The 13,413-nt window shown below is 39.5% G+C and overlaps 2 protein-coding genes across 5 annotated transcripts in view; one reads left to right on the forward strand and one right to left on the reverse strand.

Moving 5' to 3' along the window:
• Window positions 1-13,413, forward strand: part of LOC147620153 (Zn-dependent exopeptidases superfamily protein) — a 324,985-nt gene that overhangs the window by 167,239 nt on the left and 144,333 nt on the right. The gene's annotated exons all lie outside the window — the stretch shown is intronic.
• LOC147620154 (uncharacterized) lies at window positions 8,835-10,701 on the reverse strand. 2 transcript variants are annotated; one of them, XM_086772351.1, is made up of 3 exons: window positions 10,236-10,701; window positions 9,843-9,972; window positions 8,835-9,616 (listed from the first exon to the last, which is right to left on the reverse strand). In XM_086772351.1, exons 1-3 carry the CDS (start codon window positions 10,333-10,335, stop codon window positions 8,899-8,901), a joined length of 948 nt encoding a protein of 315 aa, XP_086628477.1. In that variant the 5' UTR covers window positions 10,336-10,701; the 3' UTR covers window positions 8,835-8,898. The 2 variants fall into 2 exon arrangements, with proteins under 2 accessions (XP_086628477.1, XP_086628478.1); XM_086772352.1 differs by having other exon boundaries at window positions 10,054-10,595.

Raw genomic sequence — 13,413 nt, forward strand, 5'->3', positions numbered from 1 at the left:
ATAAAAATTTTCATTAATACTTATTTTAAACCACAAAAAATAGAAAAAAATAGCATTGAACTCACGGAATTCCCTCGCAACGTCGATTCATCCATTGAATAGTAGTAACATGAGTTCCAATCGCCATATCAACAATCCACATGCAAATCATCAACATAAATCAATAAAATAATATTTTTTATTTAGTAAATATTAAAATTTACTTCAAAAAATGCCAAAAATTACAATATGAAAGAAAAAATAACAACAATTAACTAGAGATTGCTCTGATACCACTTTTAAAACCCTAAGATCTCTCTTGATAATTGTTATGCATAAACATGCATAAATCAGGCACATAAACTCATTCACCCCCCGACCCCAAGGGGTATGCACACATGAATTATAATGAAATACATCATACCTTTACCTTGATGTCCCATACCATCAAGAGGTATAACTCCAATCCAATAGCAAGTAGCCATAGTGTGAAATGGTAGGTGAGTAGGTATAATCCTCTATACAAGAAAGCATCATATCATAACCTAAGCCTCAAGATAACATCAAGAGACCATAGCCTAAGCCTCCAAGCCTCCCTTGAGTGTGCCCCATGCCCCTATTATATAGGAGGGCCCTCAAGTGACTCTTGACTCTCCATTTCCCATGTGTGACCCTTGGATGCCTGACCCTAACCTTAACCCTTAAGGTTAGTCCTAACCCATGCTCCACTAGAGCTTGTTCCCATGCTCCCATGCTCACAAGCCTAATGTGGGTTAGCCTCCTAGTATATGCACACATAATGTGCATATAACACATAGGCTATGCATGGGCTATCCATAGGGTATGCATAGGCTATACATAAGCTATGCATAGGGTATGCATAAGCTATACGACGGCTATGCATAAGGGTATGCATAGGGCATAAGCTATGCATAGGGTATGCATAAGCTTATACATACCCTATGCATACCCTTATGCATAGCCTATGCATACCCTATGCATAGCTTATGTATAGCCCTCGCATAGAGATATGGGGCATTGTTATATGCTATCTAGAATGATGCTTATGTCAAGTTAGGAGTGGTAATCCGCGAGTAGGTGGTTATAGTGGAGAGGGAGCCCTCGATCTTCTCACTATCCTTCTCTTGTTAAAGAGGAGTTTCCTTTGGCTTTAACAGTGAGGAGCATGTGGAAAGTCCTCAAAAGCTATCATCCGAAAGGGACACTGTCCACCCTGCTTATCTAATCAGTATTATAGGGGGTCTTAACAATGTTCTAATATCACATGTTATATTTTTTATCTAAGCTTTAAGCATGGATTTTGTTAGAGAAATTGTGTTTTGTTACATGTATGCATAGGCAATGTCGATCGAGGCCCTGATGTGGCAAATCTGCTATCTATTATAAATGAACAATATGGGCAGCAAGCTTGGTCTTAGTTTACTCAGACACAGGTATGGTTCCATCAAACCTTTTCACATACACAAAGTTAATCTTTTATGCATTCTATAAGTCATTTTTTAATCTTATATGCAGGCAGGCTTACAATCGGGCAAGTCGATGCCATGGGGGCAATCTACCCCACTTGGCCAGTCGGGGTAGACCACACCTTTGATAGGCGCAAAGCCGAGAGGTGCAAGCCCATCACGATATGGTTGTGATGATCCTACACCACCTTCCTAGACTAGACCCACCCCTGCTCACTCACATCCGTCTTCACCACACGACGACGACATAGTAGGGAGTCTGGGGGGGGTAGTAGACGCTGCATTTGCTTTGGCAAAAGTAGCACTAGGTCTCCCGATACATCTCCCCAACAGGGGGGACTCTTCATCTACACATTATGAGCCAGCCCCTAGGAGACCCATTCCACCATTTGATCCACACACCCTACCATGCAACATGAATGTCGGTGGTGCCCTCGTGAGATGGATGCACGAGGAAAGCAAGTCATAAACCGCATGCATGTACTTGCAAACCTGGAGTTCATGAACTCCTTCAAAAAGTGGAAAGCACAAGATGAACTTAAAAATCAATACCTCATTGATGTGCTTAAGTCGGAGTTCCATGTTCCACATGCGGGTCTTTGCTTCTCCAAGGAGTGGATGAAGAGATGAATCAAGCATCTAATAGGAGAGAAAATATCAAGAGAGAAGCAAAGAATAATTTAGAGAATCCCACTCTAAGTATGCATGAAACTTCGTTTATAATGGTAGATATGCTCTGTGCTTCCCAACTACGAAAGCGAGGGGCTTCACACTTTGGCTCTGGAGGAAATTCCTCCTTCATTGCTCGTTTTGTAAGTACTATTTTTTGTTATCATTTCTTCTCCTCTTTCATTTTATTTTGTACTATATTGTTTTCTTTAACTAATTGTATTGTTTTTTTGTAGAGGGAGGTTGTTTGGTGTGACCCAACAAAGGAGGAGTACAGCTATGGGTATAGAGCCCCCCATTTGCAATTGTGGTTGTGGATGCGTACGGGAGGCATACACTTGGATGAGTACATTTTGGGGACTCGAGCAGATGAGGTAAGTGAACCGAAAGTAGTCCAACATCTGCCTACCCTTCTAGTTATAAAAACACTACTATTTTCACTGCTACACCCTCATTCTATTGTAGTGGAAGTGGATTATCTTATGGTGTGTTCCTCACTTCTAACACAATAATATGATATGTAGACATAAATAATATGATATGTAGATGCAAATTGTGACTTGGCTAGAATACTAATACCTTGGCTAAACCTCATTTTGCTCATATAATTCTTGGCAAAGTATCCCATTGACACTATCACATTGTCATAGAGATTTAGCATACACTCCTTGAATTGTTCACTCGCCATCTATAAATAAAGTTATGCTTTTGATGAACTTTTGAATAATGTGAACAACTATATCATATCGTTTGTAAGCCATCTCCTTGCTTGTAAGCTCCTTTCTTTTCTTCTTCTTCTTATCCTTGCATCATTACTTGCTCTCACTATCTCCTTGCATGTATTTTTCCTTCCACTCCTTTTATAATCATTAATTGCTTCCACATCCTTAAATACCTTCACTAATACGTTGTGAGTATCTCATTAGTTATCTCACATGGGTAACATGCCTTTCTTTGTAGACCTCATTCACTATAGCCACCCATAAGACATTTGCGGTGGATCCGCTAGATTTGGGGCACATTAATGATTCCCAAAGAGCTGTATCACTCTTATCTGGATTGTGAAAAGGTATACACCCACATCTAGGGTGTATATGATTTATTGAATCTTTAAGGAAGGACATTTGAATAGTGCTAGTAACTAGCACTAGTAAGGGGAAACTTCATTTCTAAACGAGAACTAGTAGAGTGTAAAAATAAATTAGCATTGATAATAACAACTATTAGCTACTAGCACTAGTAATAATCAGTAGCTTGATTATTAAGCTAACTTTAGTTTGGCTACTAACTAGTACTAGGTAACACTTGTTAACTTGACTGATATAGCTAGCACTATAAAGCAATATTTTCATTGTGCTTTCTAGAATTGGTAAAAATTGAGTATATAATTTCTAACTCTACTAGTGCTAAGAGGAAGTGCTAGTTATCACTACTTTACTACCACTGCTTAGCAATATCTTAATTGCTAAACTAGTGATGGTGATTAACACTAGCACTAGTGTTAGTTTGACTACACTAACTTGCACATGAGGAAAGTGACAACAAACTAGTGCTAGCACTATCTTGAATGCTAACAAGCAATGGCTAACACTAGCACTAGTGTTAATTTGAGTATACTAACTAGCACATGAAGAAATCAACAACAAACTATCTAGCACTACTAGTATTTCTAGTAATTACCGCTAGCATGTGTTAGTATTGCCAATTAGCATAGGTGAAAATATTTTCAACAAAGTAGCATGAGTGCTAGCTATGCACACACTAGCACAAGTGCTAGTGTGTGCATAGCATGAGTGCTAGTCTAGTACACAGTACTAGTGCTAGCTTGTGTACTGCAAGTAATTATTGCCAATTAGCATGTGTTAGGATTAATTTGATTTTACTAACTAGAACATATGAAATTTTCAACAAAGTGGCTTGATAGCAACCAACAAACTTTCAATGCTAATTAGTTCTATAAACTTGCACGAGTAATAATTTGAGTATAAACTATCACAAGTAGAAATCATCAACAAACTAGCGTAACCATAAGCTACCAATGCTAACTAGTTCTACTTATCACTATTGCTTGGTCGTAGCAAAGCAGTTAGCAACACTATCTCTTCTTCTTTCTGTAAATAGAAAAATGGTAATAAGCATGCTAATTATTATGAAACGAGGAACATAAATTTTATTTATCTCTACACCAAAGAAGTTTCATTTATTTAAGTGAGAGATTGTGTTTATTCCAATAGCAATACAAAACTTGGGGCTCATCAAGAAGGTGCACATGATGCCTTTTTTCCCTATCCTCTTTGATAGGCATCTTTTTTATTGGGGGGCATACATGGAACTGGAATACTGAGGATTATGATGGAAACACTGTGGTTTTATTGCAATTCTGTCTTGAAAATAGATGAATCTAAGAAAAAGGCAATTTCATATTGGGTGCATAAGTGGTGTGTCTATTTTATATTTTTGCATGAGTGCCGGCTAGGGGGTGTAGGAACTCTTTTTCTTGGTACCTGGGACAAAACACAACCTAAATTTTCTCAATGCATACTTACTTATTATTTTCAACTAGAGGTCCAAGCTCCTCCAACACATCACTGAACTCCTTTTCTCCAAGCTACTCTGCATGGCCCCCTTCCCTTACCAATGATGTCAGAACCAATTCTTCGGCTACACACATTTGCACCCTTCTTGGACCGGCATTCCTATCAACACTAACCACTTTTTCCACCATTTGCATTGTCTAATAATTTCTTCAATGTTCCTGCTTGCATAGTGTGTGAATGATTACCCACGTGTATCATTAACCGAGTGAGGGTCTCATCACTTGGCACATGACATAATACACATAACAACCACATGATCCCTTGCATGTAGTTGGCTTCTTGCAGTAGTGGCAAATGATCCTCCCATTATATGTATGGCTAGGAGGCCCACTATGCAAGTCCTCTTCATGCATCCTTTGAAACAACTATCATTACTAATGCCAGTGGCTAATCCTGCACACTCCTTGAAAGGAAACATTTGAACTGGCTAGCTTTGTCCAAATATGACCATCTAACTTGTGGTCCATCCCTGCCATTGTTGAACCAGATCCCTTTATGTTTGGAAACTCGAATATCACATCTCCATCGTAAAACCTTGGAAGCTCTTCAACTTGTACATCTCATTGAATTCACCTCACAAGCTTTGTCAAAGTGTTGTCCTTCTTCATTGTAAGCAAGAAATCCACGGTGCTCTTACTATTAACGAGAAAGTGATCCTGTCTGAGGAACCTCTGTCCGTAAAGGAACTGCATCAACAAATGGAACACACATGTCAGCATCAGTAAGCTAGGGGAATATTAGCTTGGCCTCCATGAAGAGAGAGATAGAGAGAGAGAGAGAGAGAGAGAGAGAGAGAGAGAGAGAGAGAGAGAGAGAGAGAGAGAGAGAGAGAGAGAGAGAGAGGGATGGGAGGGCAAGGGAGAGAAACTTAAATATTTAAATTAAAAACTTTAGGGTTAGGTTTAGGTTTAGGGTTAGGGTTAGGGTTAGGGTTAGGGTTAGGATTATGATTAGGGACTAGAATGTGCTTAAATATATAATTAATAAATTAGTTATTAGGTGGCACAAAAAATAATTACATCGTTATGTATTTATACAACCTACAATTCTCTTCTGTTTATAGATGACTATACAAAATAAACCAGTCACTTAAATTATCATTAGAACATACTCGAACGTTGGATATTGTCTAACCTTGAATGCATTTGTGAAGGATCCTATGGGGGCTTGTTGTATCATCCTAACAAATAAAGGTATAAAGACTTGTAAGGATAAGATATATTGCTCTCTCTCTCTCTCTCTCTCTCTCTCTCTCTCTCCCTCTCTCTCCCTCTCTCTCTCTCTCTAACCTGAATTTATGATTGTGAGCCACTCCTCACACTATGATTATGATTATGTTAAGGGTATATGGTAAAACTTGATTTGTGAAAAACAATTTGTGGCATGTAAGTGTAAAGACTTGGGCTATCTTTTCTTGATACTCAAACATTTTGTGTAGTTCCAAATGGTTATTTCACTTTTGGACTTCCAAAATAGATGTATAAAGTGTTTGTAAAGTTTGAGAAATTAATCTGACACCACCGATTTTGAGCTTTCTCTGTGACACATGGATCATGTCACGTCTCGGTGGAGTTAATCTTCTCACCTTTTGAGCTCAACATAATCACCATATATCCCCCCTTTCCCTCGTTCCCATGTCCACTTACTATGGGTTGTTATCCTATAACTTTTGATCTTAGTTGCATTTTACACTTACCATATGAGTGATTAAGTGGAATTCTCAATGTAGATGAATTTTCTCTTGATGTTTGCCTTTTGTGCGGCTTGCAAAATGCTCTCTTCAATGCAGCTTAGATGAATGAAACATTAAAATCCCAATCAAGAAAGTAAGGTTAATGGTGTGTAATCTCAAATATTGTAATCTAGAAGTGTTGTTTTATTTTAGCAGTGCTCTCTATTCCTTAATGTTTTTATCTCTGTCTCTTCATGTTGCATCTTAGTAGCTGGGGCAACAAATGGCTATGGGAGACTTTGTACTAGAGCCCACTCATTCCCCCCACGCCCTACCTCACCATTTGCAAGCTATAATATTAAATATTTTTACAAACTCTCGATAATTAACTCTGTAATATCAACTAGTCCCCTTGCGTAGAGGAAAGGGGCAAGGTTTTAGGAGAGCATATGAGAGAGAGTGTGTGTCAAAGAAAGCCAATAGTCCTAGGAGTTCATCAGCCTCTCTCTTTCAGAAGGAGTTATGGGGGATTGCAAAATGATATGCATCATTAGCATGACTAGAGAGAGAGAGAGAGAGAGAGAGAGAGAGAGAGAGAGAGAGAGAGAGAGAGAGAGAGAGAGAGAGAGAGAGAGAGAGAGAGACAAAACCCTAGGACTACGACTGATTGTATTTACCCAATAATATATTAGCTTGATGTAGTGCATATGTACATGACTCATTAGAGAAGTCATATGAATACACAATGCTAAAATGGGTGGATGGTTAGGTGTATTTGTTGGGTGAGTGTGTGTTTGCGTGCATGTCTTTGAATTGCAAGTCTACTTATGAACTTGCATACATGATAATTTACTTCACTAGGATTTTCTTTTGAATGTCTACATATGAATCTCATACATATATATTTCCTTTTTGAATGTCTACACATGAATCCCATGCATAATTAATTTCATTCAATGTTGCAACGGAGGGAGATTTTCACATAGCCAAGTATCCACCTCTAAATGTAGGCATTGTCACAAAGCTCGACTTGGCACAATAGTAGAACCAAAACGCAACATCGGTATTGCTATTATATAGATAAAAAATAATCAAAAGCAAGCAAAACACAATGTAAGTATGATGTAGTGCAAAACACAATGTAAGATGTGTTTGCCACATGTATTTGCCAAGTCAGATTACCAACGGTCGGCAATCTGACGTGGCAGAAGCAAGATGAGGAAATGCTCAACTTGCTTCTGCCACGTCAGATTGCCAACCGTCCAGCAAATACACATGGCAAACACACGTGTATTTATTGTGCAATCAGACGGCCCATGAAATCTTAGTGGCCCACGCAATTTGGTGGCGCATGTAATTTGGTGGCGCATGCAATTTGGCAGCGCATACAATTTGGCGAATTTCCAATCTGACGGCCCATGCAATTTGGCGACACCCATGCAATAAGGTAATTAGTTAGCTCGTTGAGTTTAGGCACTAATAAGGTGATTAGTTCTCCTTGGTTGCACGCTCTACCCGAACTCCATAGCTTCTTTCCAGGTTCGAGCTTGAAACATAAGTAGTGGACTTGGTATTGCCTGAAACAAACAACATTAGAGATATTGCTTGGTATTGAGTGTGAGTCTGCAGAGGTTCAAAAGGCTCAGGAGGATGCAATGGATCTTGGAGCTAAACCATTCTTGACTTACCGCAAGGAGTGCAAAAATAAGCATTTTGCACATGCGTTTGGATCATGGCTTTCTATTATGAAGCTTTCTTATTCAGCAGATGCTATGCCACACATGATGTCAACCACACGACAAGTTTTATATAGGTATGAAATGAACATACATTAGTACTTTGAATATGTATACATTATATTTATGAGGACATATGTTCGAATAGGTGGTAGCTAACATTTAAAGAGCAAGTTGATGTCCCTTCCCTCCACCATCTAGCCAAAGAATAGGCATTAGTTAGGTGGAAGAGACAGGTATTTATCCTCAGATTTGGATTGAAGATCTCACAGGGACAGAGGAATGGGAATTGTGCCCATGGTGGCTAGAATATGAAAACAACACATGTCCACCCGTAGAGAAAGATTTGTGGACAAGCTATAAGTGAAGTAGTATTCATTTCTTTACAACAATGCATATTAACATCATGTAATAATGACAAGTATTGGCATAGGGCTTCATGGAAGTAAAAGCTCCAAAGATAAAGCAAAAGCACGTGTGTCACAAGGCAAAGGCAAAGAGCAAGCACCAGAAAAGCACTCAAACTTCCATCTCTTTAAGGTCTACCAAACCTTAATAAAGTTTAACATTACTTAAACGTTACCAATATGGTCCAATCTATGTTTTAAAACATGTTTGTATCGTAGGGAAAAGTTAAGGGGAGAAGAATCATAGAGAAAGAGGCTTCTACAAGTAAAAAGAACAAAGTGGATATAAGAAAATAAATAATAGGTTGATAGAAGGCCATGCCTAGGTTATGATCTCAGTGTGTAGGTATATCAAAGCTCAACCCCAAATATCATGTCAGGTGGTAACTGCAACAAGTCTGGCGCTTCCAAGCTGCTCCAACAGTAATTACTATTGCGTTGCGAGCCTTTAATCTCTGGGTGAGCCTCATGATAGATATTATAAGCGGTTGAATCAATATTATCATGCAGGAGGGATCGAATCCAGTCTTCATAACATTCGGGCGTAAAGATGAAGGGTTCGGATTCCGAAATTGAAAAATTACGATACTGATTAATATCATCGTTGTCAGTAATTGTACTTGTGATACTGCTAGCGGAGGTTACAGTACTGCTAGCGCTGCATTCTTCATTAGTACTAGCCCAATGAAGGCCGCTGCTGCATGCCCAAGCCTGCATTGCCTGCAGCCGATGATCAACGTCCACTACAGGATTGAAAGGGCAAGTGAAGACTGTCTTGTTTAGAGGAGGAGGAGGAGGAGCAGTAGCAGGAGGTGTTCTAGGTAGCTTTAGTGTAGTTCTTGCAAGGGCCTCTGAAGAGGGCAATGGTGCGCCTGTGTACTCTTGCAGATGATCAGAGGAGCATCTTTTAGCAGCTGCAAGCTGCACTAGCTTGTCCAGATCGAGCTGATCCCGGCCACCATCAGCTTGTTTGTGTATTTTGAGACGTTGCCTCTTGATCTGTGTGTTCCACAAGTTTTTCACATCATTGTCTGTTCTTCCGACGAGATGGGCCGCGATCTCTGACCACCTGTGTAACATGGCGGCTATTAGAATTACAATACTTGCACATCTAATGGGCTGCTGCATGTGAAAGACATGTGACCACCTGTGTAACATGGCGGCTATTAGAATTACAATACCTGCACATCTAATGGGCTGCATGTGAAAGACATGTGGCCATATCATATGGAGAAGAAAATGTGTGACCATATCTCTGCATGTGATTTGTGCAGGAGAGATAAATACCATCCTACCTGTTGCCAAGGGCCTCGTGCAATTCCACCACCAGTCTGATTTCCACAGGTGTGAACCTTCCCCGCTTTAAATCGGGCCTCAAGTGGTTCATCCAACGCCTTCGGCAGCTTTTCCCGCAACGTTTCAGCCCTGCTTGAATCAACAAACTGTATCAGAGCCTTGAAGCGAATACAGCAATCAGAACACAAACCCACTGAATTGTACACTTACAATTAACCCTCTATAGTTTCTAGGTCAAATGGGTTGCAGCAGATGACCCATTGACGATCAGGAGCACTACAAAGCTTTCTCATGATCCATTGCAGGGTTGTCATGTTCTTCTTTTCACTACACTCTTCCACCACACACTTTTCTGCAAAGCATCACATTAAAAAACAGTATAGTAACATTACCGGCTTTCCTTGCAATGTCTCTCCAGCTACCGCTCTGATACTTGGAGATGCACGTGGTTAACCTCTCATCTTCGTCGGGGGACCAGAGTCCCTTCCTCATTCTACTAATCTACTCAAAATACAACAACTGTTTTGGGTGGATAAGTTGCCAATCCAATTAAACGCAACAATTAGGAGATGATGATGCAGATTTAGGAGACTTAAATATTGGACTTCTGCTGCAAAGAGAAGAGATCAGTCTTTGCATGAAGAGCGAGGTGCTTAATGATACATATATATGGGAATGTGGAGAGTCATTTGGCGCACAGGTACTACGTCGAGCTAGGAAGCACGTGATTTCAGTTCTTTTAAGTAAACAAATGTGATAAACGAGAACAAGTTCGGACGGCTGATTACATTAATTAGAAGACGGATTCCAACTTAAGAGGGTGATGCGTGGAAATCAGGTGATTTTACGAATAGTTTTGAGCCCGCACAACTGAGTATAATTGATAAATAAACTCAGATTACGAATAATTGATAAATAAATTCTCTACGAATGTGAGCTGTAAGAGAGGGAGGCAGGTCGCATCCGCGCTCAAAACGCGTAGAAATGTCTTAAAGAAAAGAGGTTTGGAAACCGTCCTTTCAATCGTACTTTCCCACAAAAAAAACAAGGCAGTTTCTAGATGGAAAAAAAAGAGTTTTAAAAAAGGTGGGTTTTTACAATGCATGTCAACACACACTTAAAAACATTAAATATATATATATAGATATATATATATATATAATATTATATATCCAAAAAAACCTAGATTATGATGATCAAGACAACTGTAAAAAATCGAGCTTATATGTGGTTAATCCTACATGCATATGGATATCCGAGTTCTATAAATGAAAAAAGGAGTCATGATTTTGTGACATTCTCATATACCCAATTGGCCCTTTTCCCATGTGTGCTGATGGGTGGAAGATGGGAGCCTTCAAATTTTGCTAGGATTTGATGGTCACAAAAGGCCCCCAAAGGAGCAATTACAAAAGCCCCCCAAAAGGAGCATAATTGATGTCAAAATTCAAACGAGATTCAAACCCACCCCAAATCAAGAAGAATGGGTGGGCCTACCTATTGTAAATGAATATAGGTGTGCGTTTATAAGTGAAAATAGAGGGATTGATAAGAGTAGGGTTTGATGGGAATGCATGTTTTTTCCAAGGATTTTACGAATGTCTATGTAATTTATAATGGGAGTTCTTGAATTTTGCTATGATTTGATGGTGAATATAGGTTTGTGTTGATGAGTGAAAATAGAGAGATTGATGAAGTGAGAGTATGATCTCAATTGATACACGATGTACTCATGCCACGTCACGGACATACTTGAGCAATGTGTGTGTAATTCACACACATCACTAGGTGGGTAGCTCGATGGAAGCTAGCTACCCTCCAACTAATTCACACAAGACTCCTACTAGTTCAGCTCATAACCCCTTCCGATTAATTAATCAGGCCCTAATGATTAATTGAAACCTTAGGTTTCTTAAGTTCCAGCTCCCATCTTCCTCTGCCTCCTCCTCCTCCTCTGCCTCACACTCCTCCTCCGATCCTTATCCTCCTCCCACTGTGTTGCTCCTCGTCTTCCTCTCCTACTATACTTTCCTGTCACCTCTTCGCTGGACTCGATAGCTACGCGACTGGCTATTTTTATATCTACTCATGAACAATCCAGAAGGTAATGTTCCCAAAAAGGTAGGAAGCGTATAAGTTTTCTAAGGTTCCTTAAGTAGTTAAGGTTGCATTGTCAGCTTAGCATTAATTAATTAATGTTTTTAGTAGTCACCAGGTATCCTTGGTGGACTACCAGTGTTTTTGGCAAAAGTCTCTAGGTGGTCATCCCCTCTCACCCTTACAATTATTCAATGAGTTATAGCACGATGTGTATACCTTTTTTGGAGTTGTAAAGTAAGTGTAAAGCAACTTTAAGTGGGACCTCAATTTAAGCTTTACTATTATCAACAGCTAGGTTTGTGCACACAGTGCACACCATTGTATGCCAATATACAGGAAACAATTTGTATATTCTAAAAAGCCATGTAGGTTTGTGCACACAACGTTGTATGCCAAGATACAAGAAACAATTTGTATATTCTAAAAAGCCATGTATACATGTATCTATTTGAAAACAATTTGTATATTCTAAAAAGCCATGTATACATGCATCTATTTGAAAACAATTTGTATATTCTAAAAAACCATGTATAAGTACCTATTTGTATGCATGTGATATGAAGGTTTTCTTAAGAGTCATGAGGAATGTTTCCACATTATGTATGGGGGAGTGATGGGAATGTTTCCACATTATGTATGGGGGAGGGGTGGGGGGGAAAGCTTGGCCCCCTTTCAACGTTGTCTTTACATGGAGTTGTTTTTTCAAATATATAGTGATTTTTGATGGGGCAAGGTAGCGCGTCAAATGAAAATAGGAGCGGAAAACTACGTGCAGCCAAACGAGTGAATTTTAAGAAGAGAGAGAGGAGGGGTGTGGTTATTGACTTGTCGTAATGCTGCAGTGGGGGGGGGGGGGGGGGGGGGGTTCCATGCAGTGCAATATTTTAAAGCATCCCTATACACACACACACACACACATCTCGCAAGAGCTGTATTAGCAGTGATATTCTTTCACGCGCCCAAGGAAGACTGTTCTCTCGCCACACATGAGTTGCAATGGAGCTTTCACGGAGCCTTCAAAAGTTGATCTCTGACTCTCTCTCTCTCTCTCTCTCTCTCTCTCACACACACACAACTATCCCACTTAGTCCTTAGATCCGTCTACCTCTACCTTCATCTGTTCAACAACAGCTCACACTATTTGCATGTGAATCCTCCATTAAAAACACATCTATTATTATTGGCATCCATTCATATTTGCCTACTTACATAGAAGCTCTTACTTATTTACTCTTTTTGTGTGTGTGTGTGTTGGGGGGTGTGCGGGGAAATAACTACTTATTTATACCTAGTTTTCTTTTTGATGGAAAGAAACACTTATGTGATTGTAGAATTACTCTTACCATCTTTTGTATATAAAGTTATGGAAGATCTTACACACCTATTGTGTAGAAATTGTCAACCGTCAATAGGTTGTGCAGGACCCTCTTTTCCCCAAGTTTGTAGAGTATTACTCACGTAGCTTAACAT

Source organism: Cibotium barometz, chromosome 32 (assembly GCF_041138505.1).
Source record: "Cibotium barometz isolate CiBa-2024 chromosome 32, ASM4113850v1, whole genome shotgun sequence".
Taxonomy (NCBI): domain Eukaryota; kingdom Viridiplantae; phylum Streptophyta; class Polypodiopsida; order Cyatheales; family Cibotiaceae; genus Cibotium; species Cibotium barometz.

Excerpts from the sequence above, each read along its gene's own strand:
- LOC147620154 (XM_086772351.1), bottom strand. The coding sequence starts at position 10,335 with ATGAGGAAGGGACTCTGGTCCCCCGACGAAGATGAGAGGTTAACCACG. Across the intron at positions 9,973-10,235 it reads AGACATTGCAAGGAAAGCCG|GGCTGAAACGTTGCGGGAAA; the intron begins GTAATGTTACTA and ends TGATTCAAGCAG. Across the intron at positions 9,617-9,842 it reads CACGAGGCCCTTGGCAACAG|GTGGTCAGAGATCGCGGCCC; the intron begins GTAGGATGGTAT and ends CATGTTACACAG.